The sequence below is a fragment of the Chlorocebus sabaeus genome, chromosome 12 (assembly GCF_047675955.1).
Source record: "Chlorocebus sabaeus isolate Y175 chromosome 12, mChlSab1.0.hap1, whole genome shotgun sequence".
NCBI classification, from domain to species: domain Eukaryota; kingdom Metazoa; phylum Chordata; class Mammalia; order Primates; family Cercopithecidae; genus Chlorocebus; species Chlorocebus sabaeus.
Window position 1 is genome coordinate 5879446 of NC_132915.1, and position 25787 is coordinate 5905232.

Sequence of the window (25787 nt, forward strand, 5' to 3'; positions counted from 1 at the left end):
ACCTTACAAGTAAAATTGCTTGTAAGTAAATAACTGTTGAATGAAAGTGAGATGTTATTCCTGCTTGAGCAGTTCAAAAAGCTGGTTGGAAAAATGAACTCTTGTTATCCCACTCCAGCAGGCAGGTCACTTCCTTCTCCTCTCCTTGGTCTCTGGTTGTTCTGCTAAAGAGAACACATGTTCACCTGAGGCTCTCAGAGTAGCCTTTCCCCAGGAATTGAGAAGGGCAGTCATCTTCCCCAGGGTCCCAGCTTTCCTCCTCTCTGCAGCCCTGCCACCTTTTCTGCATGTGGTTCTCTGCCAAGTAGGGCCCACAGTCCTTGGGCGGGTGCACTCTGCAGGCCTCCACTGGTGTGGGACTCAGGAATACAGGCGGGGTCAAAGCTCCCTACAGCCAGGGCCCATGTGAACATACCAGCAAGACACAGACTCCATGATCAGGGGCTTAAACCCAGAGGAAGAGTCACATTATCACTGCCCTGCCAGCCTGGTTGTGGTGCTGCCAGAGAAACAAAGCAGGACGTGAGTTCTGTTTGTGGAGCAAGGACTTAAGATCAAGGAGGATTTTGCAAAGCAAAAGGAGTGGGATAGAACATTCTGGGTAAAATGAACAGCCTTAGCATGGAAATTGTTTTCCAGTACTCATTTTCAGTTTGTGGACAATCATTCAATGCTAGACAGGTTTACTGTCCTTCCTTCCTGAGGTTTAAAGTAACAACCCTACACTTTCTGACAAGATTTTAGAGTATCTCTCAATTCATAATTACTCTTTGGTGCACAGAAGTAATGTTTTCCTAAACTGTCTTCAGTTTACTCAAAAACATGATTAATTAGTTGAGGGGTTAATGTCCCACATTGGCGCTTATCTTGAAAATATTGCTAAAAATCAGAAATTCACATTGCCAGTAGGGTCTGGGATTTTTTTCTTTTTGTTTAAGTGATTTAAGAAGTTTATTTCCTCATAGTAACTTTCTTCCCAAGTGTGCAAGTGTCTCATTAATTGTTCATTCCTAGGAGGAAGAAATAGAATTTCTCTACAATGAGAACACTGTTAGAGAAAGCCCCAACATTACAGACCGGTGGATCCTGTCCTTCATGCAGTCTCTCATTGGCTTCTTTGAAACTGAAATGGCAGGTGAGTCTCTCTTGGTCTGTCCTCCCAGGAATAAGGACTCTTCTCTTTGTAACTGCCCTTTTGATATTTAATAGTGGAAATATTGAGAGATACAGAAAATTAACTGTTTCCTTTTACCTCTCATATAGTTTTGTTGAGGCTTGTTAATTGTCGTGATGTCTTTGTTTCAAGGCCCTGGGGACTTCTGGCCTGGTGTGGTGGCTCATGCCTGTAATCCCCAGCACTTTGGGAGGCCAAGGCAGGCAGGTCACCTGAGGTCAGGAGTTTGAGACCAGCCTGGCCAACATGGCGAAACCCCGTGTCTACTAAAAATATATTTTAAAAAAAAAAAAAAGTTAGCTGGCCGTGGAGGCAGGTGCCTGTAATCCCAGCTACTCAGGAGGCTGAGGCAGAAGAATTGCTTGAACCGTGTGGGAGGCGGAGGCTGCAGTGAGTTGGGATTGCACCACTGCCTGGGCAACAAGAATGAAACTCCGTCTTTAAAAAAAAAAAAAAAAAAAGCCCTTGGGAATTCTGTGTTTAGGGGTGTCCTGGCGGTCTCAACACTCCACAGAAGAGCTTTGGAGCTGGATAGCCATGGGTCTAGAGCCCAGCTCTACCACTTGTTCCCAATCCAGAGAGTTGCCTAAAGTCTGACCATCAATTTCCTTTTTTTTTTAAATGGATAGATAGTAGATGTATATGTTTATGGGGTGCAGGAGATATTTTTATATAGGCATACAGTGTGTAATAATCACATCAGGGTAAATAGGATATCCATCACCTCAAGCATTTATCATATCTTTGTGTTGCAAACATCCCAATTATGCCCTTCTAGTTGTTTTTAAATGTACAAGAAATTATTGTTGACTGTAATCACCCCATTGTGCCATCAGATGCCACTGTTACTCATTCTATCTTGACCTTCATTTTCTTTATCTGCAGAATACCCAGTAGTGTTCGTAAGGCTTGAGTAGAGACGATTTCCATAAAGTAGCTGGCAGATAATAGGTACTCAATAAATAATACTTGTTATTAATGCATTTATAACTTATTTTTAGGTCTATTTTCATTACTAAATAGTCCCCTTCTTTTCCAGAAAAATTAGAAAAGTCAGAAGAGCAATAATGAAATGGACATTTTGCTGTATTTCTATTAACTAACAACAGTGAGTTTGTTGGGTAATTTTACAGAGATTCAAAAAGTACGTTACGTTGACTTCCTTAAGGTTTGAGATAGTCACAACCGTAGGTCCAGGTGAGAAATCTGGGACACCTCAATCAGTTAAAGTGGGTGGGCAGAGGCCCTGGGTCACAATGAGGGCCAAAGAGGGCAAGGCAAATCCACCCTCACAGGGCTCTGTGGTTCCTGCTGCTGTTGGGCAGGAGCAGTGGCCGCCACAGACCTGGGTTTCACCATTAGCCTAGATACGGCCACATGCTGCTCCCTGGAGTGGGCGATGCTGCCCCACTTAGCACAAAAAGACTGCTAAAGGATTTATCCACCTTGTTAAACATGTGGAAGGATCACAACAGTCCAGCTGTTGCTCAAATAGACATAGATGAAGATGGAAGTGAGTGAGGCTGATTGCTGCCCTGGCGAGGGCACTGGGAGCCCAGCACACTCTCCCCAGACATGCTCACACCTGTGTCTGCTTTTCCCTCCTGAGTGATACGAGTGGGTGGGAAACGTGGGGATTGTTGCCCGAGCCCCTTCAATATTTGAGCACCAGCTGCCATGACCTCCTGTGAAGCTGGGTCTGGAGAGTGTGCATCCTGGCTGGAGCCTGGTCTGCCTGGAAACTAGAGGTTGGCAGCCATGTTTTGTGGGTCGTGTTTACGTCCCAGCTCTGCCAGCCTGTCAGCTTCGTGTCCTCCACTCCCTCAGCAGCACTGTGGGTGTGAGAGGACCTGCCTCACAGGGTGGTGGTGGCCTGGGTAGTGGCTGCTGCTGTTACCCCGTGTGTTGTGTGTTTATTCTTTGTATGTGGGGTTCATTTGGTTTCATTTACTCCCTCAGAGTTGAAACCAGAACATAGGAATGCTGAGCTTCCTGGAAGATAAAAAGTGCTGTGAACTCTAGAAATCATTTAGACAGGACTTAGTTACTGAAATCACCTGTGGAAGAAAGTGTGGCCAACTAACAACTCTGACCTGGAGCTCAGTCCACTGGCACCTGAATTCTGGTCTTTGTGAAAAGCAACAGAGAGCAGCTTTGCCTGTTGCAACTTCTCATCTCTTAGCCTAGACCAAAAGCCTCATTAACACTCCCTGGACTCTTTGCATTATTATAAGTTGTATTTATTTCTAAGTATTGGTCTTACTCTTTTTGTTTTTGGTGTTTGTTTTTATGCAACAGAGTATTAATTAAAGGGGAGGTGAATGAGAATCCTTAAAATAAGCCTTGCCTCAGATACAATTGGCTAAACACCCTTTCTTTCCTACTTGATCTCTGAGTTTCTCAGGGAACCCTTCAAATCCTCCTAATGCCTCAAGACCTTCACTCCCTCTGTTGCTGTTTTTACTCAACTGTTTTAATGTTTAGAAGGCCAGCTCTATTTTATTCATAGCCTGCGTCAGAGTTTCTCAGCTGCAGCCTGTGGACAGTTTGGGCCAGATGATCCTCTGTGGTGGGGCTGTGCTGTGCATTATAACTGAGGAGCATCCCTGGGGTCCACCCATTAGATTCCAGTAGCACCATGCCACCCTCCAAGTTGTGACAAGCAAACTGTTTCTCCAAACATTGACAGATGTTTCCCGCAGGGCAAAATTGCTATTGTTTGAGATCACTGGCCCGTGCTGTGCCTCTTAGCATCTGATTTGTGCTTTTTGACTTTTAGTTGAAGTACAGTATAATACAATGGAAAGAAGTTGGGCATTGTTGATGCTGTCAAATTGCACAACTCTGTGTAAATGGCACTTCCTACAGTTGTGTAGTGGGCAGCCTTGGACTTTGATCCACACATACTGGAATTTTTGCCTTTTCTCACTGACCAGTGGGAATTCGCATGTGACTCACATGGTGGTTTTTTTGTGTGCACCCCTAAACACCCTGACTGCCGTGTAGCACATCCTCAACAAACAGTCATTATGTGATTGCTTCATTTTGGTTCTTTTCTCCTTAGTAAGTGGAGGCCCTCGGATGGAAGGAGCTGCCCATTCTTTGTTGTATCCAGCCCTCTCCCCACCCCAGATGCCTGGTAACCCACTTGCTGCCTGATTGACTTGTCTTACTTTTAGCTTATAGGCTTTATACTGTGGTTCCTCGCCTGGTCAAGTTTGTGGATATTCTGACCAATTGGTATGTTAGAATGAACCGCAGAAGATTAAAGGTAAGTGCAGACTGCTGTTGGGAAAAGCAAAAAGTGTATGAAGTTTGAAAGTAGAAGAAATATGAGAATAGCCAGAAGGGAGAGGAACATTTTCAAATGCTCTCAGTTTTTGAAGCTTTGTTTTTCTTTTCCTTTTACATTGCATTTTAACTATATTTGTCATTTGAGGGATAGGGATCTATAAGTTCTAAAAGTCATTTGCATTATTTTCACAACACAGTTATGTACATGTTATATTGGAGGGAGAATGTCAGGGCACAAGCAGGACTACACTGAGCAGACCTCTTAAAATTCAAAATCATGTGAATATTTTATTAAAATATTGGCAGATATGGCTTTAATATTGAGAAGGGTACTTCCTTTTACCACAAGGGAGTCAGTTATTTGCTCTGTAGAGAACTCCTCTGTAGCTGCTGGGGGTTTAGGATGAGCAGAGCGTAGGTCCTGGTCTCAGGACTTAAGCCAGGTACGTAAATAACAATGATGCATAATAGAGAGAGCAAGGTCTCTTTACTGCAGGCCCAGTGAAGGCTCCCACTACCCATTAGATATGTCTTCCTTTTTTTTTTTTTAAGATGGAGTTTCACTCTTGTCGCCCAGGCTGGAGTGCAGTGGCATCATCTCGGCTTACTGCAACCTCCGCCTCCCGGGTTCAAACGATTCTCCTGCCTCAACCTTCTGAGTAGCTGGGACTGCAGGCTCCTGCCACCACGCCTGGCTAATTTTTGTATTTTTAGCAGAGACAGGGTTTCACCATGTTGGCCAGGCTGGTCTCAGACTCCTGACCTCAGGTGATCCACTGGCCTCAGCCTCTCAAAGTACTGGTATTACAGGTGTGAACCACTGTGCCTGGCCAGTCGTCTTAAAATGCATTAATAAAAGCCTTCAACACAACTGTAATTTCATTTTTGCACAGATGTATCTCGAAGGACATATGCTAAGATGCTTACAGTAGTTGTCTCTGGATCACTTAGTTATAGTTGAAATTTTTTTATTATCTTTGTTTTTCCTACAATGAATTGGTATTTTTTTTAATACACAGTATATACTTTTTTAACATAAGAAATCTTATTTAAAGGTACTTTAAAGTTTTCAGTTAGCAACTGTTTCTGTCTGTTGTGGGTAGATCCATTCTACCTTCAGCTTTCGGGTCCTACAGTTAGGCTTTGCTTTCCTGTCAGCTCACCTCAGGTGGGGTTAGTCAGTGGAACAGCAGGTGCACATCCTGGCCAGGCCTCCTGCACTGCCCTGAAGGGCCACCCTGATGGCACCGACCCTAGATGGCCTGTGGTTGTGGCCCTTTCTCTGTCTCTTGTCCTGTCTGTATGCTGCATGCTCTTTGAAGATTGCCTCTTTTTAATAAACTTATTTTTTTAATGATAAACACTTTAGCAGTTTAATGTTTATGTCTCCTTTTTATTCATTAGGGTGAAAATGGGATGGAGGATTGTGTCATGGCCCTAGAAACCTTGTTTAGTGTTCTGCTTTCTCTTTGCAGACTTATGGTAAGATGATTGCCTTCTTTCTAGTGCCCTTTGGCCTATGGGCTGACTTCGGCACCCACTTGCTGCAGTATCCTCTGTTTATCTATCCTGTATTATTCTGCCAAAAATAGAAATATAAGTTTTATAACACCTTATAGCTCTAGTTCCTTTTCAGAAATCTTGTTAGCTTTATACATGTTAAGTAAGGACTAAGAAATACTAGATTCTTTCTTACAATCTTGGGCAGTACAATATATGTCAGGGCCCTTGGCTCTAGAACGAGGATCTACAGTTCAAAGTAAGACATAGCTCATCTTAATGTGGATTGCCATAATTGTGAGTAACAGGGAGGTTCTTCAGCTAATACCTGTCTGAGTAAATATATAATATATATATATCACAAAAAAATACTTTAACTTAGCATTGAGAGGAAAACATGCAAATAGTTGTTTGATATATGTTCCTATCAGGTCAGATATTAGTTAAATAATATAAAAGTGAAACGGCTCCAACTTCAGTTCTTTTTATTCTGTTTCTGCTACTCCATGTTATAAGGCTCCTATTTATTCCTTAACCGAACAAAATTCTGCTTTGTACAAGGTCCTGTGCCTGGTGCTCTCCATGCTTGATCTCATCACCTTCATCCTGTGAAGCAGGGGATATTTTCCCCAGTTTACAGATGAGGTTTCTGAGGTTTGGGACAGTCAGTCCTCTGTGCATATTGACTTGGCTGATACATCATTAGGTGCTCCTCTTTCTGTTTTAGACATCCTTCAGAATTCTAGAGGTGCTTTGGGTTTTTCTAGCTATAGTCCTGCAGCTATGCTTCGGGGATATGAGGCCATTTCTCATTCACTGAGCATGTTTTGTAGCCTCATGCCCCTTTTGGTGCATATTACTGTGTCATTCTCTAACATGTTTAGTTGTTTCTGAGTATAAATGAGATAAGTTGTTGATGACTGACATGATGTCCTGTGTGTTCATACAGGCTCCCTACACACCGTTTCTCACTGAATTGATGTACCAGAATCTAAAGGTGCTGATTGACCCTGTTTCTGTTCAGGACAAGGACACACTCAGCATCCACTACCTCATGCTGCCCCGTGTTCGGTAGGAATCAAATAGAAATAAGTCTCACCTGTGCCAAGGAGGGGAGACTTGCTTAGGCATGTTGGGGAGAGGAGGCATTTCCCTGCTTCAGCTCCATCTGTGCCTTGCTCCCACCCCAGCTGACACGAACTCCTCAGGCTGCAGGATGGGGCCCACTTTGGTACATGGTAGCAGGGATGCTTGGTGTGGAACCCCTTTGTAGAGCTGCAGCAGATGGGGTGTGGGCATGACCTATGGGGGCCCCTTGGGGAGGTGCCGGGTGCTGAGCGGCAGGTACTGCACCGCCCTTACCCTGGGGCTTCACCAGGAGGGCCTAGCCACCCTTCTCTAGCCTGACCCTCTTCCTCTTTTATGCATGCCTAGTACCTTCAATGTTCTCCTTTTAAATCTAATCTCTTTCGTATTCCTACCTCTGCCACTCAGAGAAGAATTGATTGACAGGAAAACAGAGAGTGCAATGTCTCAGATGCAGTCTGTGATTGAACTTGGAAGAGTGATCAGAGACCGAAAAACCATTCCCATAAAGGTTTGAAATTTTACTTCTATTTTACATGGCACAGACCTAAATAATTAAGTCTTTGGAATGCTTTCTTAATGTAGAGAGCTTCCACCAATGGCCTTTTTCCTTTTCTGCAGTGAGTGAATGACTTAGTACTACCCCAGCCTGGCTAGTCTAGAGCTTGAGATTCAAATAAACATTTAATATTCCATTTTTCTTCAGTTTAGAGGACTGGCTGCTGAGTGAACTTTCCCCTCCCTTTTCCTTCTAGTATCCTTTGAAAGAAATTGTGGTTATCCATCAAGATGCAGAAGCTCTTAAAGATATCAAGTCTTTGGAGAAGTATATCATTGAGGTAAGGTAGATGATTTGTCTGTTTTTAGTACAGAAAGACTTAGAACATTATTTTGATGAAAAATCCTCAAAAGTACATAATGACCGTATAATTTATTTTTATTAGTATATTCATAACAAATGTAATAATCCATGATATTTTACACTGTGCTTGGAATCAACATAAATTTGTTATAATTCTTTTAAAAATATTTCAAGATCAATGAATTTCTTTACCTATCGTCTATCATCTTCATTCACTTCCCTGAAGTTCTCTTCTGTTCTTTTCTTCTCTGTTCTGTCCTTTCCTTTTCCTTCTCCTTTACTTTACTTTTCTTTCGACAGAGTCTCTTACTCTGTCACCTAGGCTGGAGTGCAGTGGTGCCTTACCACAACCTCCACCTCCTGGGTTCAAGCAATTCTCCTGTCTCAGCCTCCCAAGTAGCTGGGATTACAGGCACTCACCACCACGCCTAGCTAACTTTTGTATTTTTAGTAGAGAATGGGGTTTTATCATGTTGGCCAGGCTAGTCTCAAACTCCTGACCTCAAGTGATCTGCCCGCCTCGGCCTCCCAAAGTGCTGGGATTACAGGCATGAGCCACTGTGCCTGGCCTTCTGAAGTACTTTTTGATAACTACTAAAGAAACTTTGTTCCTCCAAATTATGCAAGTGACAAGTGACCTTGCATGTAAAAGTCGAAGCACTAGCATGGTGAGCCCCTCTCCACCGCATCTCTCCCTGGAGTCTCACTTCCTGGCTACTTCATAATTTATTTAATTACTCTCCTGTTGTTTGAAATTTAGGTTTCTGATTACAAACAAAAGCTATGTGTGTATATATATGCATATATCAGTGTGTGGATATTGGATAGATTCCAGAAGTGGAGTTTTGGGGTCAAAGTTTAGATTATAGTGTCAGTTGTTTTCCTAAACATTTTTATTCCATGATATTTTAAAACATCTTTATTCCATGATGTTTTAAAAACAAATATGTTTTACCTTATCTTCTTTGTGATGATACAAAACAAGTATTTTTAAAAATTTCATTGTTTATTTTCACAGGTAATATTTAAAATCATTATTGTAGAAAACGTTAATTTCTATATTTGGTTTTCGGTTGCTTGAAAATTCCAGAGAATATTAGAAACCAAAAGTTAGATTGTAAATTCTGAAATTAGTATCTGTGGATATGCATAAAATATAAATTTTTTTTTTTTTTTTTTTTTTTTTTTTTTTTGAGACAAGAGTCTCACTCTGTCACCCAGGCTGGAGTGCAGTGATGTGATCTTGGCTCACTACAGCCTCCATCTCCTGGGCTCGGGTAATCCTCCCACCTCAGCCTCCCAAATGGCTGAGATTAGGCATAATAGTACAGGCTTTTGTAGAAATGGGGTTTCGCCATGTTGCCCGGGCTGGTCTCTAACTCCTGAGCTCAAGTGATCCTCTCACTTCAGCCTCCCGAAGTGCTAGGATTACAGGTTTGTACCACCACATCCAGCTGAAAATTTTAAAAATTAATTACTTCACTTAAAGTGAGATTAATTAATGTAGCCAAATATCATGGCAAAACTAAACATTCCGTATTATTTGCTTCAAGCTGTTGTTCTCATTTTCCCATCTGCTACTGCACCATCACCATCCCTGCTGCATCAGTAATCCTCAATAGCATGACTGAAGCATGAAGTGTTCTGTTTAACTGATCTTCTGCTTAGCTGATAGTTAACCTTGTGGTACTCTGAAATTGCTTGCACAGAGGTTACCTCTGAGGGCTGAAGTTTATATTTCTGGTTCTGGAGTCCTTTTTCTGTTAGGCTCAACTGTCTTGATAGATGTTCATAACAAGCATTTTCTTCTTACCATACAAGTCACTGCTTTTTAAACATATTTATAGAATTGTACAACCATACCACAGTTTTAGAACATTTTCGTCATCCCAGAAAGAAACCCAGTATTCATTAGCATTCACACACCATTTTCCCCTCAATATCTGACCATTTCCCGGCATCCACGAACCTATTTGCTGTCTCTGGATTTGCCTTCTCTGAACATTTCATATAAGTGGAATCATGCAATTTGTAATATTTATGTCTGGCATATTTCACCTAGCATAATGTTTCACATTAATTTGTGTTGTAGCATGTTTGAGTGCTTTGGTCCTTCATATTGCCAAATATTCTATTGTATGTGTATGCCGCATTTTGTTTATCCATTCACAGTTGATGGACACTTGAGGTGTTCTTACTTTCTGGCTCTTAGGAATAATGCTACTCTGGACATACGTTTTTGTGTAACATATGTTTCCATTTCTCAGTTTTGTTTCCTCTTGTGCACTAACTGTAGGAATTGAATGTTCGAAAAGTTACACTGTCTACAGATAAAAACAAGTATGGCATTCGGCTAAGGGCAGAACCAGATCACATGGTCCTGGGGAAGCGTCTGAAGGGAGCCTTTAAGGCAGTGATGACGTCCATCAAGCAGTTGAGCAATGAGGAACTGGAGCAATTCCAGAAGACTGGTAGGTGTCTACATAGGCAAGGGCACCATTCATGTCCTCAGGCTGAAGGATATTTTTTTTTTTTTTTTTTTTGAGCGGAGTCTCGCTCTGAGGCCCAGGCTGGAGTGCAGTGGCCAGATCTCAGCTCACTGCAAGCTCCGCCAACCGGGTTCACGCCATTCTCCTGCCTCAGCCTCCCGAGTAGCTGGGACTACAGGCGCCCGCCACCTCGCCCGGCTAGTTTTTTGTATTTTTTAGTAGAGACGGGGTTTCACCGTGTCAGCCAGGATGGTCTCGATCTCCTGACCTCGTGATCCACCCGTCTCGGCCTCCCAAAGTGCTGGGATTACAGGCTTGAGCCACCGCGCCCGGCCAAACTGAAGGATATTTTTTAGGCTACTGTTTGACTTTTAATATCACTCACATCCTTTCCTTTTCTCTTTTGTTTTCTCTTTTCTTTTCTTCTCTTTTCTTCTCTTTCTTCTCTTTTCTCCTCTTTCTTCTCTTTTCTCTCTTCTCTCCTCTTGACAGAATCTCACTCTGTCATCTAGCCTGGAGTGCAGTGGCACGATCTCAGCTCACTGCAACCTCTGCCTCCCATGTTCAGGTGATTCTCCTGCCTCAGCCTCCCAAGTAGCTGGGATTACCAAGAGATGAGAGCATAAGAGGAGAAAGTATTTGCCTATGCCTTTCCTGATACTGTTGACAGCTTGTGCACTATCACGCCTGGCTAATTGTTGTATTTTTAGTCGAAACAGGGTTTTGCCATGTTGGCCAGGCTGGTCTCTAACTCCTGACCCCAGGTGATCCACCCACCTTGGCCCCTGAAAGTGCTGGGATTACAGGTGTGCGCCACTGCGCCCGGCCATCCTTTTCTTAAATAACTTTTTTTCCTGTTGATAAAAATGTTTATTATAAATAATTCTTACTGTTTAGAAAGAAAACAGCTGGGCACACTTAGCCAGGTGTGGTGGTATGCGCCTGCCATCCCAGTTACTCTGGAGGATGAAGTGGGAGGATCCCTGGAGCCTAGGATGATTTTGTCCTTACTCTCATGATGCTTGCTGACATTGAAGATTTGGGAAAATAATTATGGTTTTGGTAATTATTATAAAGGGAAAGTGTAGGGTAATATAAAAACAGTGTGTGGGGTAGCTAGCCAAATGATGGGATTAGGAAAGGGAAATCAGCCCCATCTTGCCACCCCTATACAGAGCATTTCAGGGTGCCCAGAAATTTGCAACTCTGCCATGATTAGAGTCATACATGGTCTGAGTGTGGCTGTCTGACATCCTGTAACTATCCTGGGGCACAAGCTGTTTATTTTTAGGGCTTCCTCTGAAGTTGAAGATCATAAGCTGGGAGATGTCTTGAGAAGAAAGATTTGAGGATTCATAAATCAGAGGAGTGGCTAAGGAAATTGGGGGAACTGTCCCTAGGATTCCCCAAATATTTAGATAGGATTAATAAAACATAAGACATTAGCAGCTAAAACTCAAGTTACTGTTAGTTACTAATCAACTCAAAATATTAAAATAATAGTGTTACGAGCCTTCAAGTCACAAATCTGAATTGTTTCACCAGATAGCCAAAGCATCAAAAATTCCTGAGATAAACCTTATTTGAAATTGAAAGCCTAGTTTCTGAGTGGACTGTTCTGCACTTATGGAAAACAGGATCATCTTCAGAACACAGTGACAAAGTAAACATAAAAATGACACCCTGATTCTCAGAGCCCAAGAAGGTCATCATCAGTGACGACAGTGGGCCTCCCTATCGGCAGGGGTGTTGTCATCAGCAGCTGTGCACATTTCTGCCTCCCTGGACAGGCGTGATGCTCAGTACTGCACACTGCCCATCTCATTTTAGCCTCCCCACACCTTGCTCAGCAGGTACCAGAACACCATGTCATGCAACCAGCAAATAGTGGACCTAAGTTCACTTTCTCTGTAAAGACTGTGTTTTCTTCATTATGTCCTGCTGCTCTGTGTTTATGGTGAGCATTTGTTGCCTCTTGGTGCCTTCTCTTAGCTTTGTCATGTCTTTGGACCTGAGAATTTATATAAAATAATAGATACTGGTGATGACTTAACTGTCTTCAAGGTAACATAGTGTAATTTATAGAAAGTTTGTCCTATCTTGGCTACAACCATGACATGAGTCAGAGGGAAATGATCTCTTGAAGCCTCTGTGGCTTTGCTGTTGTGAAATTTTCATGAAGAAGGGGCATAATACATAGGTAGTGGGGCAGCTTGAAGAGGAGGGGAAGCTGATTAACAGTGTAGCTGCTTCTCCATAGGGACCATTGTTGTGGAAGGCCATGAATTGCATGATGAAGACATCCGCCTCATGTACACCTTTGATCAGGCCACAGGTGGGACTGCGCAGTTTGAAGCGCACTCAGATGCTCAGGTATTCTTCTGTTTCCTGGAACATTTCTTTACCAAGAGATAAGAGCCTAAGAGGAGAAAGTATTTGCCTATGCCTTTCCTGATTGTGTTGACAGCTTCTGTCAGGGTAAAAATAAACCAGTTATGTGGTTTAGATTGGCTTTGCTAAATTAATATATTATTATGCCCTTAACATATGCATTTGTTTAATGAATACATAAGCATTTTGTGATTTCTACGTGTAATTGTCCCAAGTGTGGGCTTACACAAAAATGAACCCTTTAAGACGAGTTAGTCAAGGACACCTGAAATTAAGCCAGTTCTTAGTGTTCTACCTGATAAGTTTTCTGGTAGAAATAAGTACACAGAGGGCTACTATCCAGAAATTGGTATAGAGGGAAAGTGGTCAGGGAACTCTCCTTGAAGAGAATATACAGGCTGTTTTAGATTCCGGGGTCAGTATTTTTTGCCATGTTGGAGAAGAGGCTATCTCTTTGCAGTCGTGACCACACATCCCCAGTCAGCATAGTTGTTAAGATCTCACATGTGGGTTTGGGGATATTGCAGGCGTCCCTCTGTGCTTAGCATACCATGTGCAGGGGAAGGTAGAGCAGCACCTCCATAAAGGAAAGCCGAGCTCCTCAGTCCTTTACCCAGGCGCTTAAGTTAGATGTGTACAGAACTCTACATGGGAAGACAGTGGCAAGGAGTCAGAGGTATCATAGCTGGGAAAGAAGGCAGGGGAAGGCAAGAAGGGGGTTTCTAAACACTGACAGTGGGCAGTTCTTCCTCGTTACAGCAGATGTTAGGGGCCTGAAAAGTTGTCCACACTTACAAAAGTGTCATCATGGGATGTTTCTTGACATGGTTTACATGTTGTAGTGGCCCTGCACTGACTGGAGTTTTGAGTTTATCATCCATTTCATTACCTCTGATGTGAAGTGAATCATTTCCTTTTTTTTTTTTTTTTTTTTTTGAAACAGAGTCTCACTCTATTTCCCAGGCTGGAGTGCAGTGGCGTGGTCTCGGGTCACTACAACCTCCGCCTCCCAGGCTCACGCTATTCTTCCGCCTCAGCCCCCCGAGTAGCTGGGACTACAGGCATCCGCCACTACACCCGGCTAATTTTTTTTATTTTTAGTAGAGACAGGGTTTCACCATGTTAGCCAGGATGGCCTCGACTTCCTGACCTCGTGATCCACCAGCCTTGGCCTCCCAAAGTGCTGGGATTACAGGCGTGAGCCATTGCGCCTGGCCGAGTCATTTCTTCTCTGTTTGCTCAAAGGTAAATGAGATGAGGCCTAATGTACAAGTCTACTGTAGAGTGTATTTTACTCTGCAATGTGCTATGTAACAGAATTGGTACTGTCATTGTTGCTACATCATAATCAGCAACCTTCAGCATAGATGAGATAGAAACTTTAACCTTAGCAAAAATATGGCAGTTTAAGTCATAAAAAATTTTGTGGTCCATCGTAGAATTTGTTTTGAGTCATTCTCACAAACCTGAAGATCACAGGGGTCATGGTATAAGAAAGTCACTGGAGTTGACTGCTCTGAGGCGTTTGATCCATTTTTTGTGGCCTGAAAAGCTGTGCTGCTCCAAGGGCTTCATGATTATTGATCTTACTTATTAGAAGAGTTGATACTATTTCTTAGATGGTCAAAAAGCAGAGTCATGTTAGGGGACTCTGATAAGAGGTGGTCCCAGGGCATCTCCTGTGAGCAGCGCCCTACAAAAAAAAGAAGAAACAAAAACCTGCACACTTTTCTCCAGAATGGAGGACTAGCTGATTATGAAGAAGTACCTGAATGATAAACTAGATTAATTTTATTGCTTTTGCTCATTTGTGTGAAAGAATAGTGCTGCATTATAGACTCTCAAGATTTAAATAACATTTTGCTGAATTGGGAAGAAGTGTTTCTCCTTATTTGATTGTCATGGTGTGCACTGTTCATCCCCACAGGCTTTGGTCCTCTTAGATGTCACTCCTGACCAGTCAATGGTAGATGAAGGAATGGCTCGGGAAGTCATCAATCGCATACAGAAACTTCGCAAAAAGGTTAGTCAGTTAAGAATAAGCAACCGTTTTGGTTGTTGGGGGAAGATAGGAGAGGCAGGTAATACAAGCCATAGTGATCAGTACATGACAGTCGCTAATCAATAGTCATTTGGAATGTATTCTGCAGGAAGGGCACTCCTCTTCTCTCCCCATGTGTTCACTCCCAAATTGTAGCTTTCAGCCAGCCTGTGCATTTTCCCATCCTTTTTTTATTTTATTTTTTTATCTCCGTTGGGCTTCTACAAAATAGCCCCTGTGGCTGGGGCAGAAGGTAATCAGAGGTGATAGTATCTTTGCAGAAGGGCAGAGGTATAGTCAGCATAGACAGGCTTCTAGCTTAGGGGAGGTTCCCGGTCTGGACAGAGTTGTGTAGTTTTTCCTTATTAGAGAGCTGAGGAATATGCACAGAGCTCATCCTGGAGAGCAGAGGGACTGGAAAGCCCCTGCTAGTGAGAGAATCATGAATTTCTTGCCCTGCAGAGGGCAGTGACAGCTACCATACAGCTTTTTTCCCAGACAGTTCAGGGTCTAAGGAAGCTGTTCCAGCAGGTAAGTGGGTGCTTGTGATTTCTGAATCAGTTCAGAGCTTTGTAAGTGGGTTCTAAATTATTTCTTGGTTTCAACATTCATGAGGTACTGATTGTGCTAGGAAAAGAAACATGCCCTGTCCCCAAAGAGTGGTGAAAAGGACACAAAGCTAATTGTATACTGCAGTGCAGTTAGTCTTACAGATCACCCAGCAGGCAGGGAAGGGTGACTGCCCTTCTGTGATGATTCAGCATGGGATCCGTAGCCCTAGTTCTACAGTACCTTCCTTCAGTTCTGATTAATAGAATGTACTTCCCTTTTAAGATTTTCTGTGTGTGCTTTCAGTGCAGTCTGGTTCCAACTGATGAAATCACAGTGTACTATAAAGCGAAGTCGGAAGGAAGATATCTGAATAATGTTATTGAAAGCCACACAGAGTTCATATTTGCCACCATAAAGGCTCCCTTGAAACCCTATCCAGTTTCTCCATCAGATAAAGTCCTTATTCAAGAAAAAACACAGGTGAGTCCTGAGCTCCGTTGAACTGCTGAAGAGTTTCAGATTAGGTTTGACTTTACGTGCTCATGTGTTGATATTCTGTCCCACAGTAGAGATTGGCACAGCTCTCAGTCTTGAAGTATTGCTCTGGACAGTAGTGGGGAGAGTCAGAGAGTGGAAGCCCAGAAAAGATGGAGCAGGAAAGGAAGACAGAACTGTTTTCACAACAGTTCTCTTGAGGAACATAGCCAGGAGGGTACATGAGCTTTGCCCGGAAGTAAAATGGCTATGTGGGCCTGTTTTTTCTAAAACTAGGAAAGGCAGCGTGTGGATTCTGGTAATTATCATTAAAAGTAAACAGCAATTGGCTTGAGAAACATTTAACTCTTCTGGTAGTGGGTTCTCCATAAAAGTACAGTACCAAAAAAGAAAAATCACAATAGCATTTCTATTGTTACATCTAGGAATTTTAGATATACTTATGAAAGTATGATATTAAAGGTAGGGAAGATACTGGCTTATAACTTAGAAGTAGATTGTTTAGGCTGGGCACAGTGGCTCACACCTCACAACTTCGGGAGGCCAAGTTAGGCAGATCGCTTGAGGGTCAAGAGTGCGAGACCAGCCTGGGTGAAAGATAGTGAAACCCCATCTCTACTAAAAATGCAAAAATTAGCTGGGCATGGTGGTGCATGCCTATATTCCCAGCTACTCGGGAGGCTGAGGCAGAAGAATCACTTGAACACAGGTGGTGGGGGTTGCAGTGAGCCGAGATCGCATCACTGCGCTCCAGCCTGGGTGACAGAGCAAGACCCTGACTCAAAAAAAAAAAAAAAAAAAAAAAAAAAAGTTGATCATTTAAAATGTATCTCAGTCACTTATTTAATCATTTTCTCCTGTCTCATTCTATGAGACAAGCAGGACAAGACAAGGAGGGGCTCACAGTGGCTGTTTATTTTTTCAGTGAGACGAGTTGCAGAGTAGTTTCATTTTCTATTTTGCATATTGTGTAATTATTTGACTTTTTTTAGTGAGCATAGATTTTTAAGAGACCAGGATGAAAAGAGAAGAAAAATGGGATATAAATTGTAGCTTTTGATGCTTTGAGTAATGAGATTGAATATGTTATGAGTTGTGTACAGCTCTTGTTGTTACTGAGAAGTCACTGTGTCACGTGATGGTGTGGCACATTGCAGTCAGATGTCACAGTTACTCAGTCATATGTTCTCATGTGCTCAGTTGAAGGGATCTGAACTGGAAATTACACTCACCAGAGGATCTTCCCTTCCTGGTCCTGCTTGTGCATATGTCAATCTTAACATTTGTGCAAATGGCAGTGAACAAGGTAAGAGTAAATTCCATAATTTGTATGACTTTTTTTTAGTTATATTTATGGATATGAAAAAACAACCCAAAAAACTTATGGATGTTTTTAAGGCAATTGGAAGAATTATTTAATCATATTTAATAGGTAACTTTTTCTTCATAATTGTCATCAAAATGAATTCACTAGGTGAGATGCAGTGGCTCATGCCTGTAATCCTACCACTTTTGGAAGCCAAGGTGAGAGGATTGCTTGAGGCCAAGAATTCAACACTAACCTGGCCAACATAAGACCCTGCCTCAATTTAAAAAAAAAACAGCCAGGCGCGGTGGCTCTCACCTGTAATCCCAGCACTTTGGAAGGCCAAGGCGAGTGGATTACTTGAGGTCAGGAGTTCAAGACCTGATCAACATGGTGAAACCCCGTCTCTACTAAAAATACAAAAATTAGCCAGACATGGTGGCAGGTACCTGTAATCCCAGCTACTCGAGAGGCTAAAGCATGAGAATTTCTTGAACCCGGGAGGTGGAGGTTGCAGTGAGCTGAGATCATACCATTGCACTCCAGCCTGGGTGACAAAGCAAGACTTGTCTCACCAAAGAAAAAAGAAAGAAAAAGAAAAATGAATCCGCTAAAGTAAGTGATTGGACTTACGCTTGTGGAAGCATGAAGCAGATATAGTTTTCCCTATTCCTCCTGCTAAATACATTTAAACAGCCTGGACATTATAGATAAAAACAAGCAGAAGACTCCTCACAGATGTAAGGAAGAAAGCAGACCGGCTGAGGACCTTGTAAGCAAGTGACCTAAAAGGAGTAAGTTCTGGGTTTTCTTTTCTGCCTCTTATACTCAAACTTGGAACTTAAGAAGCTGGCAACCTGGAAGTGTCAAGTACAGACCAAAAAAAGCCTCAACAGAAATTCTGCTCCCTTGACAAAGGATCAAGAGATGGGCAGCCTAGCAAGACAGAAAATTTTGAAACAGTAACTGCTCTACTCTAGCCAGATACCATAGAAAAAACTATGGCCCTACCACCACCCACATCAGCAAAGGCCAAGTGGGGAGCCTGGACTTCACCCTTGCCAAGCTGAAGACCCCTGCCTGTCACAGGGGTATCAGAGAAGACAAAGTAGAGAGCTAGGACTTTCATTCTAGTGGGAGGCAGTAATGAGCCCCTCTGCCTGGTGGCATCAGTGGAGGCCACATGGAAAGCCTAGATTTCCATCCCTTCTGGGCAGTAACAAGGCATCCCTCCCATTTACAAATGCGTGGCAGCAATGAGGCCACATACCACCAGCACCTCCTCTGCTGTGTCAGTTAAGGTATGCGTGAAACAGTTAAGGGCGTGGTGGCGGCACCTGTGGCGCCTGTAATCTCAGCTACTCAGGAGGCTGAGACAGGAGAATCGCTTGAACCTGGGAGGCGGAGGTTGCAGTGAGCCCAGATCGCGCTCCTGTACTCCAGACTGGGTGACAGAGTGAGACTCTGTCTCAGAAAAACAAACAGAACAAATAAAAGATTGGCAGGTTGTTAAAAACACACTCGCCAAGTATATGCTATCTATGAGAAACTTCAAATATAATGATACAGGTGAGTTGAAAGTAAAAGGGTAGAAAAATACATACTATGCAAACATTAATCAAAAGAAGCAGGAATGGTCATGTTTGTATTAGATGAAACAGACTTCAGAGCAAAGAAAATTACCAGGGGCATTAAATAATGATAGAAGTGTCAGTACACAAAGAAAACAGTGATTCTAAATTTATATGCATCTAACAAAAGAGCTACAAAATATATGAAGTAAAAAGATACGGACATTAAAGGAGAAATAGACAAATCTGTAACTATAGTTGGAGACTTCAGCGTACGTTTTTCAGTAATCACCCAAAAATAGCAGAATATAAATTATAAAATATAAATTATTTTCGAGCTCTCACAGAACTTTGCTAAGATACATTGTAACCTGGGCCATAAAACAAACCTCAACCAATTATTACAGTTGAAACCAGAGTGTGCTCTCTGACCACAGTAGAATCAAACCATTAATTAGTAATAGAATAATAAAAGGAAAATCTCCACACTCTTAAACAACATACTTTTAAATTATCCATGATTAGGGAAAAAGTCTCAAGAGGAAAAGAAGCATAGAACTGAGTGAAAAGGAAAATACGACATCAAAATGTGTGGAATGTGGCTAAAGTGGTCCTGAGACAGAAATCTGCTGCACTAAAAACTGAAAGAAAGATGGTTTTAAATCGTAACCTAAGGTCTAAACTCAAGAAACTAGATAGGAAAAAAAGCAAAATAAATGCAAAGTAAGAAGAAGGAAAAACATAAAAATAAGAGAAGAAATCAGTGCGATGGAAAACAGAAACAATAGAGAAAATTAATGATACAAAAATCTGGTTCTTATAAAAAAATTCAGCAAAATTAACCTCTAGTGAGACTAATAAAAAAGAAGACACAGTTGCATATCAGGAATAAAAAGAATTATCAGTACAGATTACCAGAATCAAGAAGATAATGCAAATACTGTGAATAATCTCCATATGTAAGTTTGACAACTTGGATGCGTGTCGCCCAGGCTGGAGTGCAGTGATGCAAACTCAGGTCACTGCAACCTCCACCTCCTGGGTTCAAGTGATTCTCATGCCTCAGCCTCCCGAGTAGCTGGGATTACAGGCATGCCACACCATGCCCGACAAATTTTTGTACTTTTGGTAGAGGTGGGGTTTCACCCTGTTGGCCAGGCTGATCTCAAACTCCTGGCCTCAAGTGATCTGGCCCTCCTTGGCCTCCCAAAGTTCTGGGATTACAGGCATGAGCCACTGTTCCTGGCCTGAAGTGAACCCTGTTTTAAAAAACACAAACTACTACAACTCACACAATATGAAATAGATAATTTTAATGGCCCTGTTAGGGAGACTGAATTTGTAATTTAAAATCTCTGAACTAATTTCCAGGCTCAGTTTCACTGGAGAATTCTTACCAGAATTAATACCAGTTCTATACAGACTCTTCCAGAAAATAGAAGAGGAAGAAACATTTCACTCATTTTATGTGGTTATTAACCTGCTACCAAAACCAAACAGAGACAGTATTAAGAAAAAAGATAGACCAGGCCCAGTGGCTTATGCCTGTAATCCCAGCACTTCGGGAGGCTGAGGCGGGTGGATCACCTGAGGTCAGAAGTTGGAGACCAGCCTGGCCAACATGGTGAAACACTGTCTCTACTGAAAAGACAAAAATTAGCTGAGCCTGGTGGTGGGCGCCTGTAATCTCAGCCTACTCAGGAGGCTGAGGCAGGAGAATGGCTGGAACCCGGGAGGCAGAGGTTGCAGTGACCTGAGATCATGCCATTGCACTCCAGCCCAGGCCAACAATAGTGAGACTCCATCTCAAAAAAGAAAAAAAAAAGATAGAGAACAGATATTCCTCATGAATATAAATTAATTCAGCTATATATACAAAGAATTATGCACCATCACCAAGTGGGATTTATTCCAGGGATGCAAAGCTGACTCAATATTTAAAAATCAGTGTAGCCTGGGCGAGGTGACTCACGCCTGTAATCCCAGCACTTTGGGAGGCTGAAGCGGGCAGATCACAAGGTCAGGAGTTCAAGACCAGCCTGACCAACATGGTGAAACCCCATCTCTACTAAAAATACAAAAATTAGCCAGGCATGATGGCACGTGCCTGTAATCCCAGCTGCTCAGGAGACTGAGGCAGGAGAATCGCTTGAACCTGGGAGGCAGAGGTTGCAGTGAGGCAAGATCGCACCACTGCACTCCAGCCTGAGCGACAGAGACTCCATCTCAAACACACACACACAAAAAATCAATGTAATTATCGTATTATCAGACTAAAAGATTACATGACTATAGCAGTTGATTCAGAAAAAGCATTTGATCAAATTCTACACCCATTCATGATGAAAATCCTCACAAAAATAGGAAGAGATGAGACCTTTGTAGACTGGATGCATGAGCATTTTGCAAAAATCCTACAGCTACCTTTATACCTAGTGGGGAAAGCCTGAATTCTTTCTGCCTAAAATCAGGAACCAGGCAATCACAACTCATATTCGACATTGTACTGGAAGTTCTAGCCAGTGGACCATGGCAAGAAAAGGAAATAAAAGTCATGCAGATAAAGGAATAAAGCTTCCTCTATAGAAAATCGTAAGGAATGTACATACAAACACCTAAAAAAGTAGACCAGGCTTGGTGGCTCGCGCCTGTAATCCCAACACTTTGGGATCCGAGGCGGGTGGATCACCTGAGGTCAGGAGTTCAAGACCAGCCTGGCCAACATGGTGAAACCCCGTCAAAAAAATACAAAACATTAGGCATGGTGGTGGTCATCTGTAGTCCCAGCTACTCAGGAGGCTGAGGCAGGAGAATCACTTGAACCTGGGAGGCGGAGGTTGCAGTGAGCCAAGATCGCGCCACTGCACTCTAGCTTGGGCGACAAGAACGAAACTCCATCTCAAAAAAAAAAAAAAAAAAAGATCATATTGCCTGGTTTTAAGATGTGACCTGGGATCACCATATTGGTCTTCCCACACCAGCTGCTCCCATGATGGTTGTGTGTTTATTTAGACCTGTGATGATGTCTCAGACAGTACATGGTTCCCTGAACGGCTGTGCTGCTTCAGTGATGTATGGCATTGAGCTGGTCCGTCACTGCCAACATCCTGGCTGTCTCAGGTTACCCTGTAGAAGGAGTCAGATGGTCAGTGGTGTGCATGAGTAATGTAAACAAGAACAGTGTTCTCGTCACAGAGGGCCAGCAGCATGAGCAGTGATAAGAGAGGTAGGGCCTTTTCTCCCATCTACCAACTCCAGGAGTGGCCATTCCTGAGTCAGTTGACCAGACATCTGGGAAGAAGAGCTCCCAACTCCAAGATTATTTTCCTAGGAATAGCATTAAATGCAGCCACAGCCTGGTCTTCTGCCTTAATATGATTTGATATGTTTTGCAATTTACTGTCCTGCTGAAAGCATTCCTATTATGAGGAAAAAAACCATACAAATCATCATTAAATCTGTTATTTTTAAATGTTTGGCCTTTTTCTGTACCCTTTGGATTCAAGCATTAATTGGGTTTCCAAAGTAATTGAATAAAAATCATATCGCTTATAAAAAAGAAAACTTTTGAGTCACAGGATATAAGATAAACATACAAAAATGAATTTTATTTCATACTAGCAGTGTATACTAGCAATGAGCAAGTGGGCAATGACATTAAAAGTGTGATATCATTTACAGGCACTTAAAAAAAGATGCTAGGCCAGGCGTGGTGGTTCACGCGTGTATTCCCAGCACTTTGGGAGGCTTAGGCGGGAGGATTACTTTAGTCCAGGAGTTCGAGACCAGCCTGGGCAACAAAATGAGACCCCATCTCTACAAGAAATAAACTAGGCAAGTGTGGTGGTGTTCGCCTTTAGTCCCAGCTACTTAGGAGGCTGAGGTAGAGGATCACTTGAGCCTAGGAGATAGAGGCTGCAGTGAGCCATGATCATGCCACTATATTCCAGCCTGGGCCACAGAGTGAGACCTTCTCTCCACAAAAAAAGATATTCAGATGTAAACCTAATAAAACATGTTAGGACTTGTATATTGAAAACCACAAAATAGTGATGAAAAAAATCAGACAAAATCTAAATAAGTGGAGAGACATGTTTATGGATTAGAAGATCAATATAGTAAAAACGTCTCTTCTGTCCTGCTGTGGTTTGAGTGTCCCCTCCCAAACTCAGGTTAAAATGTCATTGCCATTGTGACGGCATCATGAATTAGTTAATTACTTCACTAGAGTTCTGGGAATTGTTACCCAGTCCAATGGTGTGACCGTAACACCAGAGACCTGTACTTGTCAGAGTCCTTTCCATTGCATCTCCTCAGAGATGAAACACTTTAGATTCACAGTTGCTTACAATAGCTTTCAGGAAAGTACCAGAGTAAAACAATTAGCTGTCGTTGGATGACAAGACTTTAAATGGCCATAGTTAAATATCTGATGAGAGTTCATTATAATAATGTTACAGTTGACAAGGAAGTTTAGTTATTTCTGTAGTATACAGCATTTTAAGGTAACTAGAATTGTGACTGATAACATTAGACCAGGTCTATCAGAATTCTAGGAATTGCACACAATTTCTGGAACACATTATTTGTACAAATTAACTCAAAGAAGGTTAAACATCATTTCTTTTTTGACAGTGCTGCCCATGCAGATCTAACATAGTCAAATAAGTCTGACTTGTTTACTATTTCTCTTCATAATGAAAGAGAATTCTCTTGAGATATTTCGGGGTACCTCTGGAAGCTCCCAAAGTTAACTCAAGGTCAGAAAGACTTAAGTTTAGAGTTTGATTTTGGGAAGCTAGTAAAAAATGTCAAAGGCTTAAAACACTTGATTAATAGGATTGCAGGTCACTGAAACTATAGTCACTCATTTAACCAGAGTGATAATTAAAAGTATTCAAAGGCAAATATAGAAAGTTACACAGTTATAAAAAGACCTGAGCAGTTTTAATAGAGAGGACTCTGTTTCTCTGTTTTCTTTTCTGTAGAGACAGTGTCTCACTACACTCCCCAGGCTGAACTCTTGGCCTCAAGCAATCCTCCTACCTCAGCCTCCCAAAGTGCTGGTATTATTAAGGCTTATTATTTTGATAACTTATAAATAAATTCATTCAGATCTTAGCCAGCTTGACCACACGTAAAATTCCTTTTCCAAGATTCCTCTTCCACAAACCTACTACAACTTTCTTATATCCATTCTGTTTTGGATTAAATTCTTCCTTTCTCTTACTGTGAAACAAGTCATTCTACTTTAGGGCAAAAATTAGTCTTTTTCTCTTATCGAACACACATCCAATGAATATTCATCATTTAAATTAGCAAAACCCTAAGGGTGTAAATTACCAATGGGGAGCTATTTTTGAGTAGACATAACACAAACAAAGCTAGCTACCATCAAGTTATTTCTCTGTTAACTACTTTTACAGCAGGTGTATGTTCGGCAGTCTTCACAAAAACAAGAATCCTAAAAAGTTTAATAGATGAGGTTTTTTTGTTTTACCGCTGTGCTCAGTAAACATAAAGTAATGGATACTGGCACCCACTTGCACATTTGTTCATAGATTGAACTCAGTTCTATAATTATAAATATCTAGTGGAGGTAACATAAACTTATTTGATAGTAAATCCTGGTAGGATTTAAAAGTTGTATATTTGCATTATGTATTCTTACTCAAGTCACATGAACTTGAAAAGCATTTGTGTTGGTTTCTATATTGCTGAGAGAATACTTAATTTATGTGAAATGCTTATTTTTCTTTAAATCTATTAAATAGAAATCTTTTATGAATTAATTTTTGACCATACCATCTGGAAGTAGAAAAATAACTCATGGCAGGGTGCAGTAGCTCAAGCCTGTAATCCCAGCATTTTTGGAGGCTGATGCAGGCAAATCACCTGAGGTCAGAAGTTCAAGACCAGCCTGACCAACATGGAGAAACTCCGTGTCTACTAAAAAAAAAAAAAAAATACAAAATTAGCTGGGCATAGTGGCATATGTCTGTAATGCCAACTACTCGAGAGGCTGAAGCAGGAGAATCGCTTGAACCCAGGAAGTGGAGGTTGCAGTGAGCCAAGATCATGCCATTGCACTCCAGCCTGGGCAACAAGAGCAAAACTCCATCTCAAAAAAAAGGAAAGAAAGAAAAAGAACACATATACGTAACATACCTACATGCATAGGCGTATATAAACATACAGACAAGCAGATTTCTTAGCTTTCATTTGAAAACTGTAGCCATGTACCAGGTACTGTAATATAAAACACACTAGTTTTATGAAATAGCTGAATCTAAAGTATGTTCCCAGCAGATGGAATAAATTAAGGTTACTTGCTTCGGTGGCCGAAGTGTTCTACTAGTGTTTTTGGAAACGTCTTAAGATTTTTCATTTAAACATTAAACAAAGAGTTTTCAAGCCTTGACACAAAAGCACTATCCATAAAAGGGAAAAGTGATACATTTAACTAAATGAAAATTTAGGTTTTGCTTTGAACATCCTATAAAAGGATGTAAGACAAGCTACAGACTGGGAGAAAATCTTTATAAAACAACATATTTGACAAAAGACGTCTCTAGAATATATAAAGATCTTTTAAATCTCAACAGTAAAGAAAAATCCAGTTAGAAAATGGGGTGGAGATACGAACAGACATTTACCAAAGGGAATATACAAATGACAGAAATGTACATGACAATATTTAACGTCATTAGCCATTAGGAAAATTCAAGTTGAAATCACATTGAGGTCTTAATACACACCTATCAGAATGACTAAAATTGAAAGTAGTGACAGCACCGAATGCTGCATCTCATACATTGCTGGTGGGAATATAGAATGGTATGATCACTCTGGAAAATAGTTTGGCATTATCAGAAAACTAAATATGTGCTTTCTATAATGACTGAGCAGTTGCACCCCTAGGTGTTTATCCCAGAGAACTGAAAACTATGTTCACTGCCACATGAACGTATATAGTACTTGTATTCATAATAGCACCAAACTATAAACAACCCAGGTATTCTTCAG

The 25787-nt window shown here is 41.7% G+C and overlaps 1 protein-coding gene across 3 annotated transcripts in view; it reads left to right on the forward strand.

Annotated features, from left to right (window-relative positions):
• Window positions 1–25787, forward strand: part of IARS1 (isoleucyl-tRNA synthetase 1) — a 74600-nt gene that overhangs the window by 36056 nt on the left and 12757 nt on the right. For all 3 annotated transcript variants that reach the window (XM_007969739.3, XM_007969738.3, XM_007969737.3), the window contains exons 20-30: window positions 1015–1135; window positions 4354–4445; window positions 5873–5950; window positions 6918–7039; window positions 7463–7565; window positions 7810–7893; window positions 10213–10387; window positions 12666–12778; window positions 14724–14819; window positions 15693–15869; window positions 17085–17190. In XM_007969739.3, coding sequence (XP_007967930.2) covers window positions 1015–1135; window positions 4354–4445; window positions 5873–5950; window positions 6918–7039; window positions 7463–7565; window positions 7810–7893; window positions 10213–10387; window positions 12666–12778; window positions 14724–14819; window positions 15693–15869; window positions 17085–17190 — 1267 coding nt within the window. The remainder of the gene's footprint in view (window positions 1–1014; window positions 1136–4353; window positions 4446–5872; window positions 5951–6917; window positions 7040–7462; window positions 7566–7809; window positions 7894–10212; window positions 10388–12665; window positions 12779–14723; window positions 14820–15692; window positions 15870–17084; window positions 17191–25787) is intronic.